Source organism: Pinus tabuliformis, chromosome 3_2 (genome assembly GCF_031772625.1).
Source record: "Pinus tabuliformis cultivar Carrire ecotype Pingquan chromosome 3_2, CPIR1, whole genome shotgun sequence".
In the NCBI taxonomy this organism is placed as follows: Eukaryota; Viridiplantae; Streptophyta; class Pinopsida; order Pinales; family Pinaceae; genus Pinus; species Pinus tabuliformis.
In genome coordinates this window covers 121,619,708-121,634,679 of record NC_142302.1, presented here as the reverse complement: position 1 = coordinate 121,634,679, position 14,972 = coordinate 121,619,708, and the positions used below count along the sequence as shown (strand labels likewise).

At 37.8% G+C, this 14,972-nt stretch overlaps 2 protein-coding genes across 2 annotated transcripts in view; one reads left to right on the top strand and one right to left on the bottom strand.

The window, feature by feature from the left end:
• TY2 (thioredoxin Y2) overlaps positions 1 to 14,972 on the bottom strand; it is a 67,975-nt gene that overhangs the window by 23,991 nt on the left and 29,012 nt on the right. The gene's annotated exons all lie outside the window — the stretch shown is intronic.
• Positions 8,580 to 10,440, top strand: LOC149180114 (uncharacterized). The gene is made up of 2 exons (XM_089418114.1): positions 8,580 to 10,013; positions 10,138 to 10,440. Exons 1-2 carry the CDS (start codon positions 8,910 to 8,912, stop codon positions 10,330 to 10,332), a joined length of 1,299 nt encoding a protein of 432 aa, XP_089274240.1. The 5' UTR covers positions 8,580 to 8,909; the 3' UTR covers positions 10,333 to 10,440.

Below are 14,972 nucleotides of genomic sequence, written 5' to 3'. Positions count from 1 at the left end.
TCAACAAGTTGCACAATTGGATAAGTTGCAAAGCAAGGGTTAGTGAAATAAAATCACAAGAGATTATGCACAATTTGAGATATGAGCAATAGAAATAAAACAAGACTTGCAAAATAACTAGAACTTATACTTGTATTAAAGAGAGATGCTCCAAAAGATAGAACGATATCAAAAGACAATGAGCATGTAATTGAAATTGACAAGTACAAGAGCAATAAAATGTAATGCTTGCAAGTAGAATGAAATGCTCACAATTCAACTTGTACAATAACCAATTGCAAGATGAGACAAACTTATGTGAGTGTGTGAAATCAAGTGGTCTTGGTAAATTTTAGTTAAAGCCTATTCTACGGTGAGACTTCCCCTCAATTCCTCAAAACTTGGTAAGGACTGAGGTGAATTGCAAGAAGGCTAGGATGAGGAGGCACTTGTCCTTCATTAACGATACCCACCTAGACTTCAAGACAACCCACGTGCCTTTGTTCCTACAAGGGCTCGGCCACAAGAGAACTGCGAGGTCACATGTTTTAACCTTTCCTCCCAACTCAAATTTATAGAAATGAATGATAGTTAGAAAAGATTGTACTATATTTTTATCAACCAAGTTTATGCTTGGAGGTGAATTTTAGAGAATGCAAAGCTAGATCTAAAATGCAAATTAGTTAAATGCTTCAAGTGAGATTTAAGAGAAATGCTTCAAGTGAGATGCAACAATTAGCTTCAAATGAGAAGTATCTTAGGATTATCAATTAACAAATATCACTTCACTTTAAATTGATCAACTTAATGATTTAAGGAGTGTGTGTAGAGTACTTAAGTGACCAATGAAGCAAATGAAGTTACTCAAATGAAACACTTAACAATGATAAAAAATAACTCTATTACAATGAATAAATAACAAGTTAGACCAAGAAAGCAAATTAGATCAAATAGCTAAGTAAACCACAAGAATAATTACATCAACCATATGACATGTGATTTTAAAGCTATTTGCAAGAAATTAAATCTAGATCTAACAATTGGATTTAGTGAACTAGCGATAGCAAAATGATCAATTTAAGAGATTAGATCTAAAACGCAACAAGTAGGAAAATGAAACTAATCTAGTAAATACAAAATAAACTAGTTAGATCTAAGAACTAAGATAGCAAGAAAATGAAAATTAAGCTAAAGAGTTAGTCACCACCAGAAAGATGTCCTCCTTCCAAATGAGGAGGCGAGATACCAAGGGGAAAATCCCAAGCTCCCTCAACAAAAAAGTTCTTTTATTAATATTACAAAGAGAGACCCTCTAAAGACAAGAATGAGGTCTCTAAATCTTCAAGGAGGGTTTACAAAAGTATAGATCTTTGAAAGAGAAACCCCTCCTCAAACTACGAGAATTGAAAGAGGAATTTTACAAGGCTTATAGTAATGATTTACAATGATTTTTCCTAACCAATCCCCTCACAAAATTTTCGCTCAAACCCTAGTCGTCCAAGATGAAGAAAATTTCGCAAAGAAGAGACGAAATGTCCCTCTTATGCTCACAATCAAGGAAGAAAAGGCCTCCAAAAATTTTGATCTTGATTTTAGAAGCCTTTAATGAATGATTTATTCATAAAATATACTTGAAACCCTAGCCATCTAGCCTCTTAGAGGCAGATCTACGCAAGGGTTTGGAGGAAAAATAAATGGCTTAGATCACAAACAAGTATAGGCTCTAAGCTTCAAAAAAAAAAATTGATGATATCTCCTCAAATTCCCAAGCGTTCACCTACAAACAAATTATGATAAATTTCCATGCTAAAATCCTCCTTTCCAACTAGATCTATGCAAGCCAAGAAGGACAGAAACAAGTATATGCAAGGAGATAAGATTGTATACACTGAGGGTTAGAAAATATTTACAAAATTTACAATTGCTAATCCAAAGGGTGTGAGGACACCTCCGCCCTTTAGTAAACAAAAATAAGCTCTTAAAATAGTAAATTTATTCAGTTAAAGCACATTAAAATGAGAGAGAGATTTAAAGATAAATAATTTGCTCAAGCAAATGGCAAGGAAACTCCCTTTGAAATAATTTTTATGATAAAGCACTTTGAGAGAAACCAAAGTGGGTTCTTCCACTTCTATCCTTGAGAGTTGGTTAGTTCAACCAAAAATGTCCCCAAATGCTCAAGATCTGATTTAGAAAAAGATCTCTACACACTCGAAATAATTTTGTTAGATCACAAGGAGATAGATAGCACAATGAAAGAGAGGACTAGGGGTTCAACCAAAAACCCACTAACGCCTCTAATTCTAAAATGTTTTTCTAAACTCAAATACTAATGTAAGATACCTCACAAATAATAGATCCACAATTGGCAAGTGAAATAACAAAAATTTTGATTAGCACCAATAGAGTATTAAGAGCAAGAAAATCAGAAAGTTTTACCATAGAAGCCAGAAGAAAAACACTACAATGCATAAGCCCCCAAAGTCTTTTCTTTATTATTCAAAAAATATTGAGTACATAATCCAGCAGAGCTTCACTTAGCCAACGGCTCGATTTTTATGTCTTACAATGAGAGAGCAAAGGCTCAATTTATAGAAAAAAATGAGAGAAAACCCCTCTCCAAGTGGAAATTTCTAGATCCAATGAGAAAATGGCTTGATCCATGTCAAATGAATATGAACCCTTGATGAGCCTACACAGATCCTGAGGGAAGGTAGTCGTTTTGCTTCAATTTCTTGATATTAATTAATTGCCAAAGTGTTTTGGGCCACCAAAAAATATTTTCGAATTTTTCTCCTCGAAAAAATCTCATTTTATTTAACAAACTTGGACCATCTTCCTTGAGAAAATCGATTTTTTGGACCATTAATCGTTGTGAAGGAACAACGAATTTTCCCTGGGACTATTCCTACTTGATTTGTCGAGATTCCTCAACTTTTTGACTTGACTTCTTTCTTGGGAAAGTCCACTTCACATTTTTTTAATCTGCTTCCACTCGGAGATAATTTTTATTTTCTCTGATTTTATTTTCTTGGTAATTTCTGGCTAAGTAATTGCCAGTTTTGCCAAAAAAATGGAAAAAATAGGAAATGAATAAAGACACATTTTTTGACCCTCAAAGTGTGTCTGGATAGAAATTTGACGTGTTGAGGTCTAATTTTGAGTACTCATACCCCTTACAACTTCTACAGACAACACTTATTACATTTTACATCAAATAATTATTAAAAATCCCGACCAGTGGAATTTTTTTATAATTAAAAACTTACACTTTCGACACAACCAAATTCAAACTTTAGAGATGATATAGTATGGAAATTTACATAGACTTTAGACAGTAGGACTCACCCAAGACTTTACCATCAAGCCACACTCTAGCTTTGGGGGATATTTGGGAGAAAAACTTAACTAATTATTTAGTGTTGACTCTTGAGGAACACAAATAATTAGCCAAGGAAAAAAACTCTCTAGCAAAATCCTAAGCTACCTAGGTGTGTTACATGACTCTATTTTCACCAAACTAGAATCATTTTACAATATCCCCGCAAGGCTGCTAAATTTGGATTACAGAATGTTGACCAAATGTTACATGATGATGATTATGTCTAAAACTCTGGAGTTTCTAATTGTTGGATCGCTTTGAATTGTACTTTGATAATGAAGTAGCTGACCAATCTTCAAATGTACATTTGAGTGGTCAACAGGCCCCATCTGCAAGGAAGAACTTGTTGAAATACGTAACTAGGTTCGGTCTTCATAATGACAGATGTAATCATGATTTTATGTATTTAATGAAAAGAGAAAAATAAATTTATTATTGTGAGTCTTGAGGCATGGGTTTCATGCTCAAGAGAATTTATTTTTATAGGTCAAAGCACCCATTGAGTGCTTCTAGGTTTGTTATAAATTCATTGAGTCATTGTCATGTATGAATGACCCTTTTGGGCATGTTACATATTGTAAAGAAAATTATTTGAGTCAAATTAGAGTCAAAAGACCCTCCAAGACCAAGTCAATCATGCAAGCATCAAGTCAGCCTAATGGAGCAACAAGTCGGCCTAAGGACATGTCAAGTCAGCCTAATAGGAGGCTCAAGGAAGCCTATATATAGGGCACTCGGCCTCATTTGGAGAAGACACACACACTCACACAAGTTCGATCATAAAGAAGAAAAGAAGTGCGAAGAAGAGGAGGTCGAAGGAAGAAGAAGAAGTCAAAGTTTTGGGTTTTGTTTTAGGCTACTTCTCTCCACACGTGCAAAGGAATTAGGGCACATATTGTTGTTGTAAAGTCGAGTTGCAGAAGCAAAGTTAGGTCACCAAAAAGAGTTGTTCTGAAAGTCGAGTTCTCTAAGAGAAAGAATCTACCTAAGCAGAGAGATGAAGTTGCAGTCGAAGCTGCAATAGAAGTTGCAGTAAACGTTTCAGTAGAAGTTGCAGTTTTCGGGCAAGTCGAAGGAGGAGTTGCAAGATAGGACAAAGTTGCTAGAAAGAGGAGCTACTCAAAGGAGCATTGACTTGGTCTTGGAAGGGTTCTTGGTCAAGGGTCTAGGTCTTGGAATTCGTCAATTGAAGATTCTATAAGCAAAGAATTCGTTGGATTTTCCTCTCAAGCTTGTGAGGTTTTGGCCCTGGCTAATCGCCTACATCTTGTGTCCTTTGTCTCATTGTTCTTTATGGTTTGATAGTTGTTTGATGAAGAAAGAACACATAATAATAATCAAGTACAATAAGAACCTAATTAAGAAAAGTAAAAAGTCCTCACAAGCAGTTACCATTATTAGAGAAATCATCTAATATCTTTGCCCTTTCTCAACATGGTATCAGAGCTAAGGTAACAAGTCAAGGAAGGGCGACTCAATAAAGGACACTCAAGGATCAAATTTTGAGAAAAGTATCAAGGATATCAAAGCATCAAAAAGATTCCCTCATCTCTAAGGCATTTCAAGGACAAGGATCACATCGTCATCTTGAAGAAAGTCAAAACCTTCGATCAAAGGAGCATTCTTGGGATCCACACTCAATCATCACCTCAAAGACCCTATCTCTACTCAAGAAAGGAAGGACTTGGATCTGAAGCATCTTGAAGACTACTCATCCAAGGGTAGCAAGATCGAAGGCATTGTCTCATCAAAGATATCAAGGCAATCTCTCTCTCTTTGAAGCAAAGGATGTCATCTCAAAAGAAAATCCTAATCCTTGAAGAAGATCATCCAAGAAGCATCAAGAAATCATCAATCATCATCAACAAAGGGATCAATTTGAAGAGCTCATATTCACTTGACAAGTATCTTTATTTCTATAATTAAATCTAGTAAAATGACTTCATTTTGCAAGGAGAACAACAAGTTGGTTGGGTCATCGAACTTCCTTGCATGGAAAAGGAGGATAGACTTAGTCCACAAGGAAAATGAAGTTATTGATCATATTAATGGCAAAGTCTCCAAACCATCTGAAGGGCAAGAACTATCTAAATATATGAAAAAGGATCTAAGGGCTCAAAGGATTTTTATAGGGTCCATCAAGGATTCCCTCATTCTTTATATAGCAGAGTGGACGACATCAAAAGGGATATATGATAAGCTAGTAGAATTATTCTCTAAAAGCACGACAGGAAAAATCATATCACTAAGATCTGATCTATTCAAATTTAAAGCATCAAAGGATGAAGGGATATCTACGTGTCTCAAAAAAGAATCTCAAATAAGGAATCAACTTCAAGATCTAGGAGAGATGATATCTGATAAAGAAATGATTATCATTGTTCTAAATGCTCTAACTGATGAACAAGGAAACCTTATATCAAAGGTCTATGAAGAAGAGAAAGCTATCCCATTCAATAATTTGTGGTCACTATGCAAGATTGAAGAAAACAAGTTGAATGCAAAAGGTGATACAAGATCAGATGAGCAGGGTCAAACATTTGTTGTCATGTCAAGAAGCAAAGGATATTTGTCAAGTTTGGTCTCCGAAAAAAAAAGAAGATCAATATGTCGCAGATCCAATGCTATGGATGTCGAGGATATGGGCACTACAAGAGAGACTGTCCTAAGCTCAAAAAGGATAGCAACAAACTAAGAAGGGAAGAAGCCCATATCACTGAAGAAGTGGAAGAAGCTGAAAAGAAGAAATTCAAGGAGGAAGTAAAAGATCTCTACTATTATTGAGATAAGTTTTCCTCACCTAGTTCTTCTCAAGTTTATGTTTTCTGTTATAAAGTATAACTATCATATTAGGAATCATTAGAAGCATGATAGGATGCATCATGTTAGGAGATGGCATCATAGAAGCATACGATTGAAAGCAAGAGCTCATGACATCATCATAAAGAAGCATGAAAGATAGCTGAAATAGAAGTCTATGGTTGTCATCTATAGAAAGATGTAGCTCTTGGTAACCTCATTAGAAGCATAAGTAGTACTTATGGGAAAAAGAAAGTCATCTAGCATAAATCTCATCATACATCATTCAAAAGGAGCATTTGCAGGATGAAGATGATCAAGATCCTTCGTTGGAATCTTCATTGGAAGGTTCACCTACTAGAAGAAGCAAGTGTCTCACTGGGAATTCCAACCTGTATGGGATTCATGGAATGATGGTATGATGTCAAAAGAAGTGAAGCGGATCAAGGAATTGAAGTTCTTTCAATCAAGGAAGTTGTTGAAGGAAGTCTAGATGACCTAAAAGGATAATGAGGTATGTATGCTTGTATTTGATACAATAGAGTCATGTCATATAGTTGCAAGTAACATGGATAAATGCTCTATCTCGAGAGCATGATCAAAAGGAAGGATCTCTTCCTTTGAAAGGATGCAGGAAGGCATGGGTCACACATTGCCTAGATGAAATCAACATAATATGTCCTCATATGAAATATGAGGTGGTTGACAATATTTGTAGGAACTCTAATTGAAAGTTCCTGGAAAGGAAATGTGTGAAGAAAGAAAGAGATCATGAAATATGCAACTATGGAGAAAGCAATCAACATCCAAGGACTAAAAGATTTGACTATGATATCTCCATGAAAGATACGAAGACCTTGATGAAGTCTGAAAAAGAAAGAGACCCTTGACAGTATATATCTTTTGGAGATGTGTCAATATGTATGCAGGACAGGGTTGCAGGAATCGCCCCCCCCCCGGAGGATCCAAACCCGGAACCGCGGATCGGAGCGAACCGTCCCGGAATCCAATTTGGAAGCGCGATTCGGAGGAGGAGGTGGCGCGGTTCCGGAATTTAAATGCGATTCCTGCCTTTTGGGTTGCGGCCACCCCGGAACTGCGGATCGGAGGGCGGTTCGGGCACGGGGTGGCGCCACGCTTCCGGCCCGGAACCGCACGCCACCCGCACGCCACCCAGGCGATTCCGGAAGCAACCCCGCGGCCTCCTTTTTTTTAATTTATTTTTTTTAAATTTGTTTTAATATGTGACTTAACTAGCATGAGGGGGTGGGTTAGGTTAGTTTAGGGTGAGTCTAGGGTGACTTTAGAAAAGAATAAAGCCCCCATTCTCTTCTCATTTTCTCACTTTGAGTTTATGAGAGTTGGAGAAGAGAAGAGAGGAGAGGAGAAGAGAAGAGAGGAAAGGAGAGGAGAAGAGAGGAGAGCTTGGAGGAGTGAAGAAGGAGGAGCTAGGAGAAGGAGGAGGAGCTTGGAGCAAGAGCTTGGAGGACTTCATCTACAAGAGCTAAAGAGGTAAGTTCAAACCCCAAACTCCCTTGTTTTTTTGAAAAAAAAATTGTATTTTTCTCCTCCCTCTCCTACTCTTTCCCATTGTTTCTACTTGCTCCTTTATTTACAGGTTGTCCACCACCTATATCCATATTCCAAGATGGTGTTCTTTTGGCTTCTATGTATCATTCCACTCTTGGTTTTAATGATGGCAAGGGTGAGGAATAGAGGGGAAGAGGAAGGGGATGAACTTGGTCCTAATAGTAGTGACCCAATGTATGATGAGGAGGAAGGGTTTGAAGAGGAAGGGGATGAACTTGAAGAGGACACTGAAGCACAAGATGGGAAAGGTACATCAAATCCCTTGTGGAACTATGTGACCAAACTTGAAGGGGGAAAGGGTGGTGGATCTTACAAATGGATGTGCCCTCATGATTGTCATGGAGGAAAACCATATACGGGTTCATATACCCGTCTGAGGAGGCATTTTTGTGGGGTGCTAGAGAGTGATGAAAAAAAGGGTTCTGTGGGGGTAGCCATTTGCCCAAAAATTTCAAGTGAACAAAGACAAAAATACATCAAAATAGAGATGGCTGCACAACAAAAAAACAAGAAACAAAAAACTCATTCAGAATCAAGTGCAACCTCTAAATTTGGTAGTTGCCCATCTCCTTATGGTACTTCTGCAACCTCTGGAGGTAGAAAAACAATAGGGGATTTCCTTAATGTTACTGGGAGGGATGATGTGGATGGAAAGGTAGTCCGTTTTCTTTGTGCTTGCGGTGTACCATTCAATGTGCTTCGCTCTCCCTATTGGCATGACATGGTAAAGGCCATCAATGAAGCCCCAAAAGGATACAAGGCCCCCAACTATGAGAAAGCTAGAACAGTGTTATTAGAAAGAGAAAAAGCTAAGGTTCAAAAAGCTGTGACACGTTTTACACATGAGTGGGTGGATTATGGGGTATCCATTGTATCAGATGGGTGGACAAATATTAGAAACCAACATTTGATAAATGTTCTTGGTGTTTCTTCTAAGGGTGCAGTATTTATTGCATGTCATGACTCCTCCTCCATCAGTGCAACTGCACAAAACATTGCAGATCTCCTATTGAAATCAATCAAAGATGTTGGTCCGAATAATGTGGTTCAAGTGATCACAGATAATGCAGCAAATTGTAAGGCAGCAGGAAAAATTATTGAGCGTACTCATCCACACATCTTTTGGTCTGGGTGCCTGGTTCACACATTGAACCTTTTGATGCATGATATTGTGAAACACAAAGAATGTGGGTGGATTGCTGAGGTTTACAGGAAAGGGAAGCAGCTCATTAAATTCATCACAGGGCATACAAGGGTAAACTACTTCTATGGCACTTACTCCAAGTTGCAATTGCTTAAAATTGCAAAGACAAGATTTGCTAGTTATTACCTCACCTTTAGGCGGCTAGTGAAGGTGAGACAAGCTTTAACTAATCTGGTGTGTGCTGAAACATGGGATGAAATTAACCAGTGTACAGATGGTGCTACTGCTAATGTAGTCAAGGACACTGTTCTTGACACTTACTTTTGGTCACAGGTTAAATATGTTTTGCAATTCACCAAACCAATTTATTACATGATCAAGTTTGCAGATTCAGATCGACCAGTAATTGGGGAGGTGTATGAGCAAATGGATAGCATGTTGGGGCAGATTAAAGACATTGTTGAGCCTAGAGATACCACCTTGTACAATTATATTCGTGAAGAGGTGGAAAAGCGATGGGATATGCTAAATGTTCCATTGCATGCATTAGCATATGTTTTGACACCTAGGTACTATCATCCATCATGGCTTTCAAAACCAGCACCTGGGGGGGGAAGCAGGAAAAAACCACACCAAGATAAAGAGGTTCACGAAAAATATATGGCTGCATTGAGTAGATTAATCCCTGATAATGAGGAGGCTGCATTGGTACGGAGACAGGTGAGCAACTATACGCTCAACACTGGTCCATTTGGGAGCATGCATTCAATTGAAGATCGAGAGCATTTTTCTGCTCTTGAGTGGTGGAACATGCATGGAGGGCCTACTCCACTTCTACAGAGTTTGGCATTGCGGGTGCTATCACAGGTGGTAAACACTTCTTCTGCAGAGAGGTGTTGGAGCTCTTATTCTTTCATCCACAGTGTTAAAAGGAACAGGTTGAGTTTAGATCGGGCAGAGAGCTTGGTTTATGTTCATTACAACTTGCGATTGTTGTCCCATTACTGTGAAGATGCAAAGTCTAATAAAGACTTGTTGACTTGGGACAAGCATCCAGAGGAGCCCAATTTGGAGGATGGAGTGTTGCAACTAGAGCAATTAGAGGATGCTCTTATCCAGGTATGTCCATTGTGGTATGAATTTTCCAATTTTCCCTTATAAAGCATTTCTCTAATTCATGTTTTTAATTTTTTTGTTAACTAGTGTTTTTTTTTTTTTGCATGAATTTTTTGAGCGATTCTAGGATGATGATGACCGTGTTGATATGCCACCACCCCCACCCCCATCTGGTCCTAGGTTCCATGGTTCAACACCAACAGCAGGGGGTTCTTCTTCATCAGTTCCAGTGCCACGACTTACACAGGGACCATCTTCTTCATTGCCACCACGTGGAGGCACGCCATCACGTTCTATTCGTGGTGGAAGGAGGAGAGATTAGTAGATATATTCACAATCTACTTCTTTTTGTCATAGTCTATAGATTACTCATTAGACTTGTAGACTTGTGAATTTGAATTTTGAACCTTTTTGGCTTGGCGGTGACCAAGTGACATATTTTGTAAACATTATTATTTGAATTTTGGACATGACAAATGTTGACAGTTGCTCACTTGCTAGATAAATCATAATATGCTCTATGTTTTATGTTTTATAATATGCTTAAATGTTTTATGTTTTATAATATGCTTAAAAATTTGATGTATGTTTGTAATAGCTAGAATATAGATGATTGTTGTACATACTAGTAACTACAATGGAATCATGGATGCCATATCTATCTTGATTTATGCAAAAATATGCATGTTTTCATGTCTTCTACAATTAATTTGGTATTTGGGATGTTTGTTTTGAGTATAAATGCAAAAAAATATATAAAAATATATATATATATAGCAGACGCTTCCGCGGACGCTTCGCTCCCTAGATTTTTGGAAAATGACGCTTCCGCGCTTCGCGCTTCCGCTTCGCTCCCGCTTCGTGCAACATTGATGCAGGATGTTGATGCTCACAGGAAGATGTCATGATGAAAGACCATCACAAAGGTAATTTTGATTTAATGTTCATTTCTTATTTTTGAATAATATCTAGATGGGCTTATGCAGGGCTGCCAAGGGAAGAGTTGTGGATGTCTTCCACAACTGATGCCCATGTAGTAGGATGAAAGATCCTTAAGGAAACATGGCATGAAGAAGGCAACATGGCATGAAGGAAGACCAAATATGGACTAATGGATCACTTTCCAATGAAAGGAATGATGACATGACTAACTCATGGATGAAAGTGATGGATGGTCTATGCCCTACGAAGAAGTCCTGAAAGATGTAGACTCTATGACAAAAGAAAAAAATTCATGACATCAAAGGAAGGAGTTCTACAAGAAGCTGGTTGTCCCATGATCTCCACCTAAAGAGTTGCTGGAAGCAAGTCCCTAGTCAAGAGGGAGCTTGGACAAATCCCTGATTAAGAGGGAGCTTGGGTACATTCCTTTTATGAAATGGGTTGGTCATCCCTAGTTAAGAGGGAGTGACAAATATGGTTCTCTACTTCATGTGTCATGCACTAGACCAGGACTAACAGTCATAAGTCTTAGTGAAGGCCATGAGGAGAGATAGACACATCATTCTTGTCTTCACCTGGGAAGATAGAATGGAGGATTGGGTAAGCATCTAGCATCTGATACTCTTTGAGGATGTGGTAGGGCATCCAAGATAAGAGTAGTCGTAGAGGATCAATATTCTTTGAGGACTAGGAATCCAAGATAAGAATAGTCCTAGTGGAACATACTCTGAGAGAACCCGGGTGGGGTATGTTCCGAGAGAGACAATGATGAGGGTGTCTATAAATCATTGGTCTCACTAGCATTGTGCTCTGATCTTGTGGAGAGATAGAGTTGTTAGTCAAGGCCTTGCTATGTGACAATGCTAGAGGATATGATGTTATACAGATGGGTTACCAATCTGACTCTTCTTATGAGAATTCTTCAGATTGAGAATGTCCAAGTACCTTGTATGGATTATGAATACCTCCCTAGTTAAGAGGGAGTGTTGAAATATGTAACTAGGTTCGGTCTTCATAATGACAGATGTAATCATGATTTTATGTATTTAATGAAAAGAGAAAAATAAATTTATTATTGTGAGTCTTGAGGCATGGGTTTCATGCTCAAGAGAATTTATTTTTATAGGTCAAAGCACCCATTGAGTGCTTCTAGGTTTGTTATAAAGTCATTGAGTCATTGTCATGTATGAATGACCCTTTTGGGCATGTTACATATTGTAAAGAAAATTATTTGAGTCAAATTAGAGTCAAAAGACCCTCCAAGACCAAGTCAATCATGCAAGTATCAATTCGACCTAATGGAGCAACAACTCAGCCTAAGGACATGTCAAGTCGGCCTAATAGGAGGCTCAAGGAAGCCTATATATAGGGCCTCATTTGGAGAAGACACACACCCACACGAGTTCGATCATAAAGAAAAAAAGAAGTGCGAAGAAGAGGAGGTCGAAGGAAGAAGAAGTTGAAGTTTAGGGTTTTGTTTTGGGCTACTTCTATGCACATGTGCGAAGGAATTAGGGCACATATTGTTGTTGTAAAGCCGATTCGCAGAAGCGAAGTTAGGTCACCAAAAAGAGTTGTTCTGAAAGTCGAATTCTCTAAGAGAAAGAATCTACCTAAGCGAAGCGAAGTTGCAGTCGAAGTTGTAGTTTCTGGGCAAGTCGAAGTTGCAGTTTTTGGGCAAGTTGAAGGTGTAGTTGCAAGATAGGTCAAAGTTGCTGGAAAGAGGAGCTACTCAAAGAAGGAGCATTGACTTGGTCTTGGAAGGGTTCTTGGTCAAGGGTCTAGGTCTTGGAATTCGTCAATTGAAGATTCTATAAGAAGAAGAATTCGTTGGGTTTTCCTCTCAAGCTTGGAGAGGTTTTGGCCTTGGCTGATCGCCTACATCTTGTGTCCTTTGTCTCATTGTTCTTTATGGTTTGGTAGTTGTTTGATGAAGAAAGAACACATAATAATAATCAAGTACAAGAAGAACCTAATTAAGAAAAGTAAAAAGTCCTCACAAGCAGTTATCATTATAAGAGAAATCATCTAATATCTTTGCCCTAGATTTCTCAACACAACTTGCTTACTTAGGTGAGACCACTATTGTGACAATAAACAAAGACTCGCAAGTCTTGTCAAAGTTCCAAAAAAATGCAAGTTCAACTTCTACCCAAAAAAATGGACCCACACACTGTCAACATGGAAAAAGACATCAATTTAGGGTAATGACAAGAAAAATTGGGATGTACTCCATGGCAACCCTAAATGAGTGAATTTCCTTCTCATTCTTGTATCATATTGTATTCTGAGTGATTTGGGTTCTTGAGCTAGTGACTGGACTGAAATAAACAACAAGGTTTGAGGGTTGGTTTTCGTTGTGAGAGAACAAATATCATCTATAGTTGGTGAACATATATTGGAGACAAAACACAAATCTATATATTTTTGGAGAACATTTGTTGTTCAACTATATAGTTTGGAGACATACATTGTTCCATTTACTTCAAACATTTGTTATTTGATTATGAGTTTGGAGACATCTACTCAACCAAATCAAACTCACAACTGATACTTGAAGGTATACCTTCTGTTGTTCTCCTTTTGCTTTTGATATGAAAGTACTAAGCAATGTTTTACCAAGTTTCCAAGAGGTGGGGACACAACAGTGGGGAATCGTGTCCAAGGGACATGTGGAGACACCCCCAAATTTTTAGAAGTCTCATGGGGGATGTTGAGATTCCCTAAATTCATAAAAAAAACTAAAGTTATAAAAACATAAATGATACATTTAATTGTATTTGTTTAATAAAGCAAGGAAACTTAGGTTAGCATTTTAGGATTTAGGGTTTTCTTTTTTTTCAGCTTTTATAAATTTTCAAATCAGATTTCTAGGGGAATATCCCTCATCTGATGTGAAACATTTTGCACCATATTTCACCAAGATTTAGTTTTTCCAGGGATGTAGTGAATGTAAATTCTCCATCCTAGGTGACTGTTGTCCTAATGTTCTCCTATTAAATAACTCAAAACAGATTTAGTTAACAGCAGAAAATTAATTTTCAAAACATTGCATCAATCACACAACCACTGGAAAAATGAACAGCAGAATAAATAAAAGAAATACACAGGGAATCAGGGATTTATCCTTCAAATCAGCTTTTCATCCTTTGACAAAAGCTTAACAAGGTAAGCTCCATAGTCTGCTAAAAACCAGCAGTTGCAAAATTATTAAAATCACCCTAAACAAGGTGTGCAACCTGCTTAAGAGAGGTACAGCCTTCTGGGAAAAATAAAGAAAAATAGCAGCAAACTTCTGTACGGACTGTATGACTACTGCTGTATGGAGCTGCTATGCAGCTGTGCTATATGGTCTCTTCCTCTTTCCTGAATCACCCTTCTCTCTCCGTCTCTCTTTCAGTCGCTCCTTATTCAATATGTAATGTTCTCTCTATCTTGTCTTACCTATACTTTTTTGAAAACCTGATCTACAAATACCCTAATCTCCAAAACCTAATCTGACCTTGAGATGTACAGTTGAGATTAAATCTAGTGCAAGTCACAAATGCATCTAATGCACTTTATTAGACTCAACTGAAAACATAAGATATTTCACTTTATCCTAAGTGAATTACAAAATATAATTAATGACCATTTTTCCTATGTGGTCACCCTTGAAATGTCTCGAACCACTTCCTGCACATTCACACTAAACGAAGTCCCTGCTCGAGCTACATTTCTCAACACTCCCTCTTAGCAGGGACGGAATTCTCCACCAATCCAAATCTGTCTCTGAATGCTTCAAACTCCCCTTTTTCCAAGGGCTTTTGGTCAGAATATTAGCTACCTGCTGATCTCTGTGGGAATACATTGGAGCTTACTTACTTCCTTCTAAATCTTGTCTTGTATTAAGTGATATATGATCTCTGTATGCTCAAACCTCTCATGAAAGATTAGATTCTTAGATATTTTAATACAACTATGATTATCATAGTAAATGAATGTGTGGTCCAACTCCTAATCAAACAATCCTACAAGTAA

Excerpts from the sequence above, each read along its gene's own strand:
- LOC149180114 (XM_089418114.1), top strand. The coding sequence starts at position 8,910 with ATGCATGATATTGTGAAACACAAAGAATGTGGGTGGATTGCTGAGGTT. Across the intron at positions 10,014-10,137 it reads TAGAGGATGCTCTTATCCAG|GATGATGATGACCGTGTTGA; the intron begins GTATGTCCATTG and ends GAGCGATTCTAG.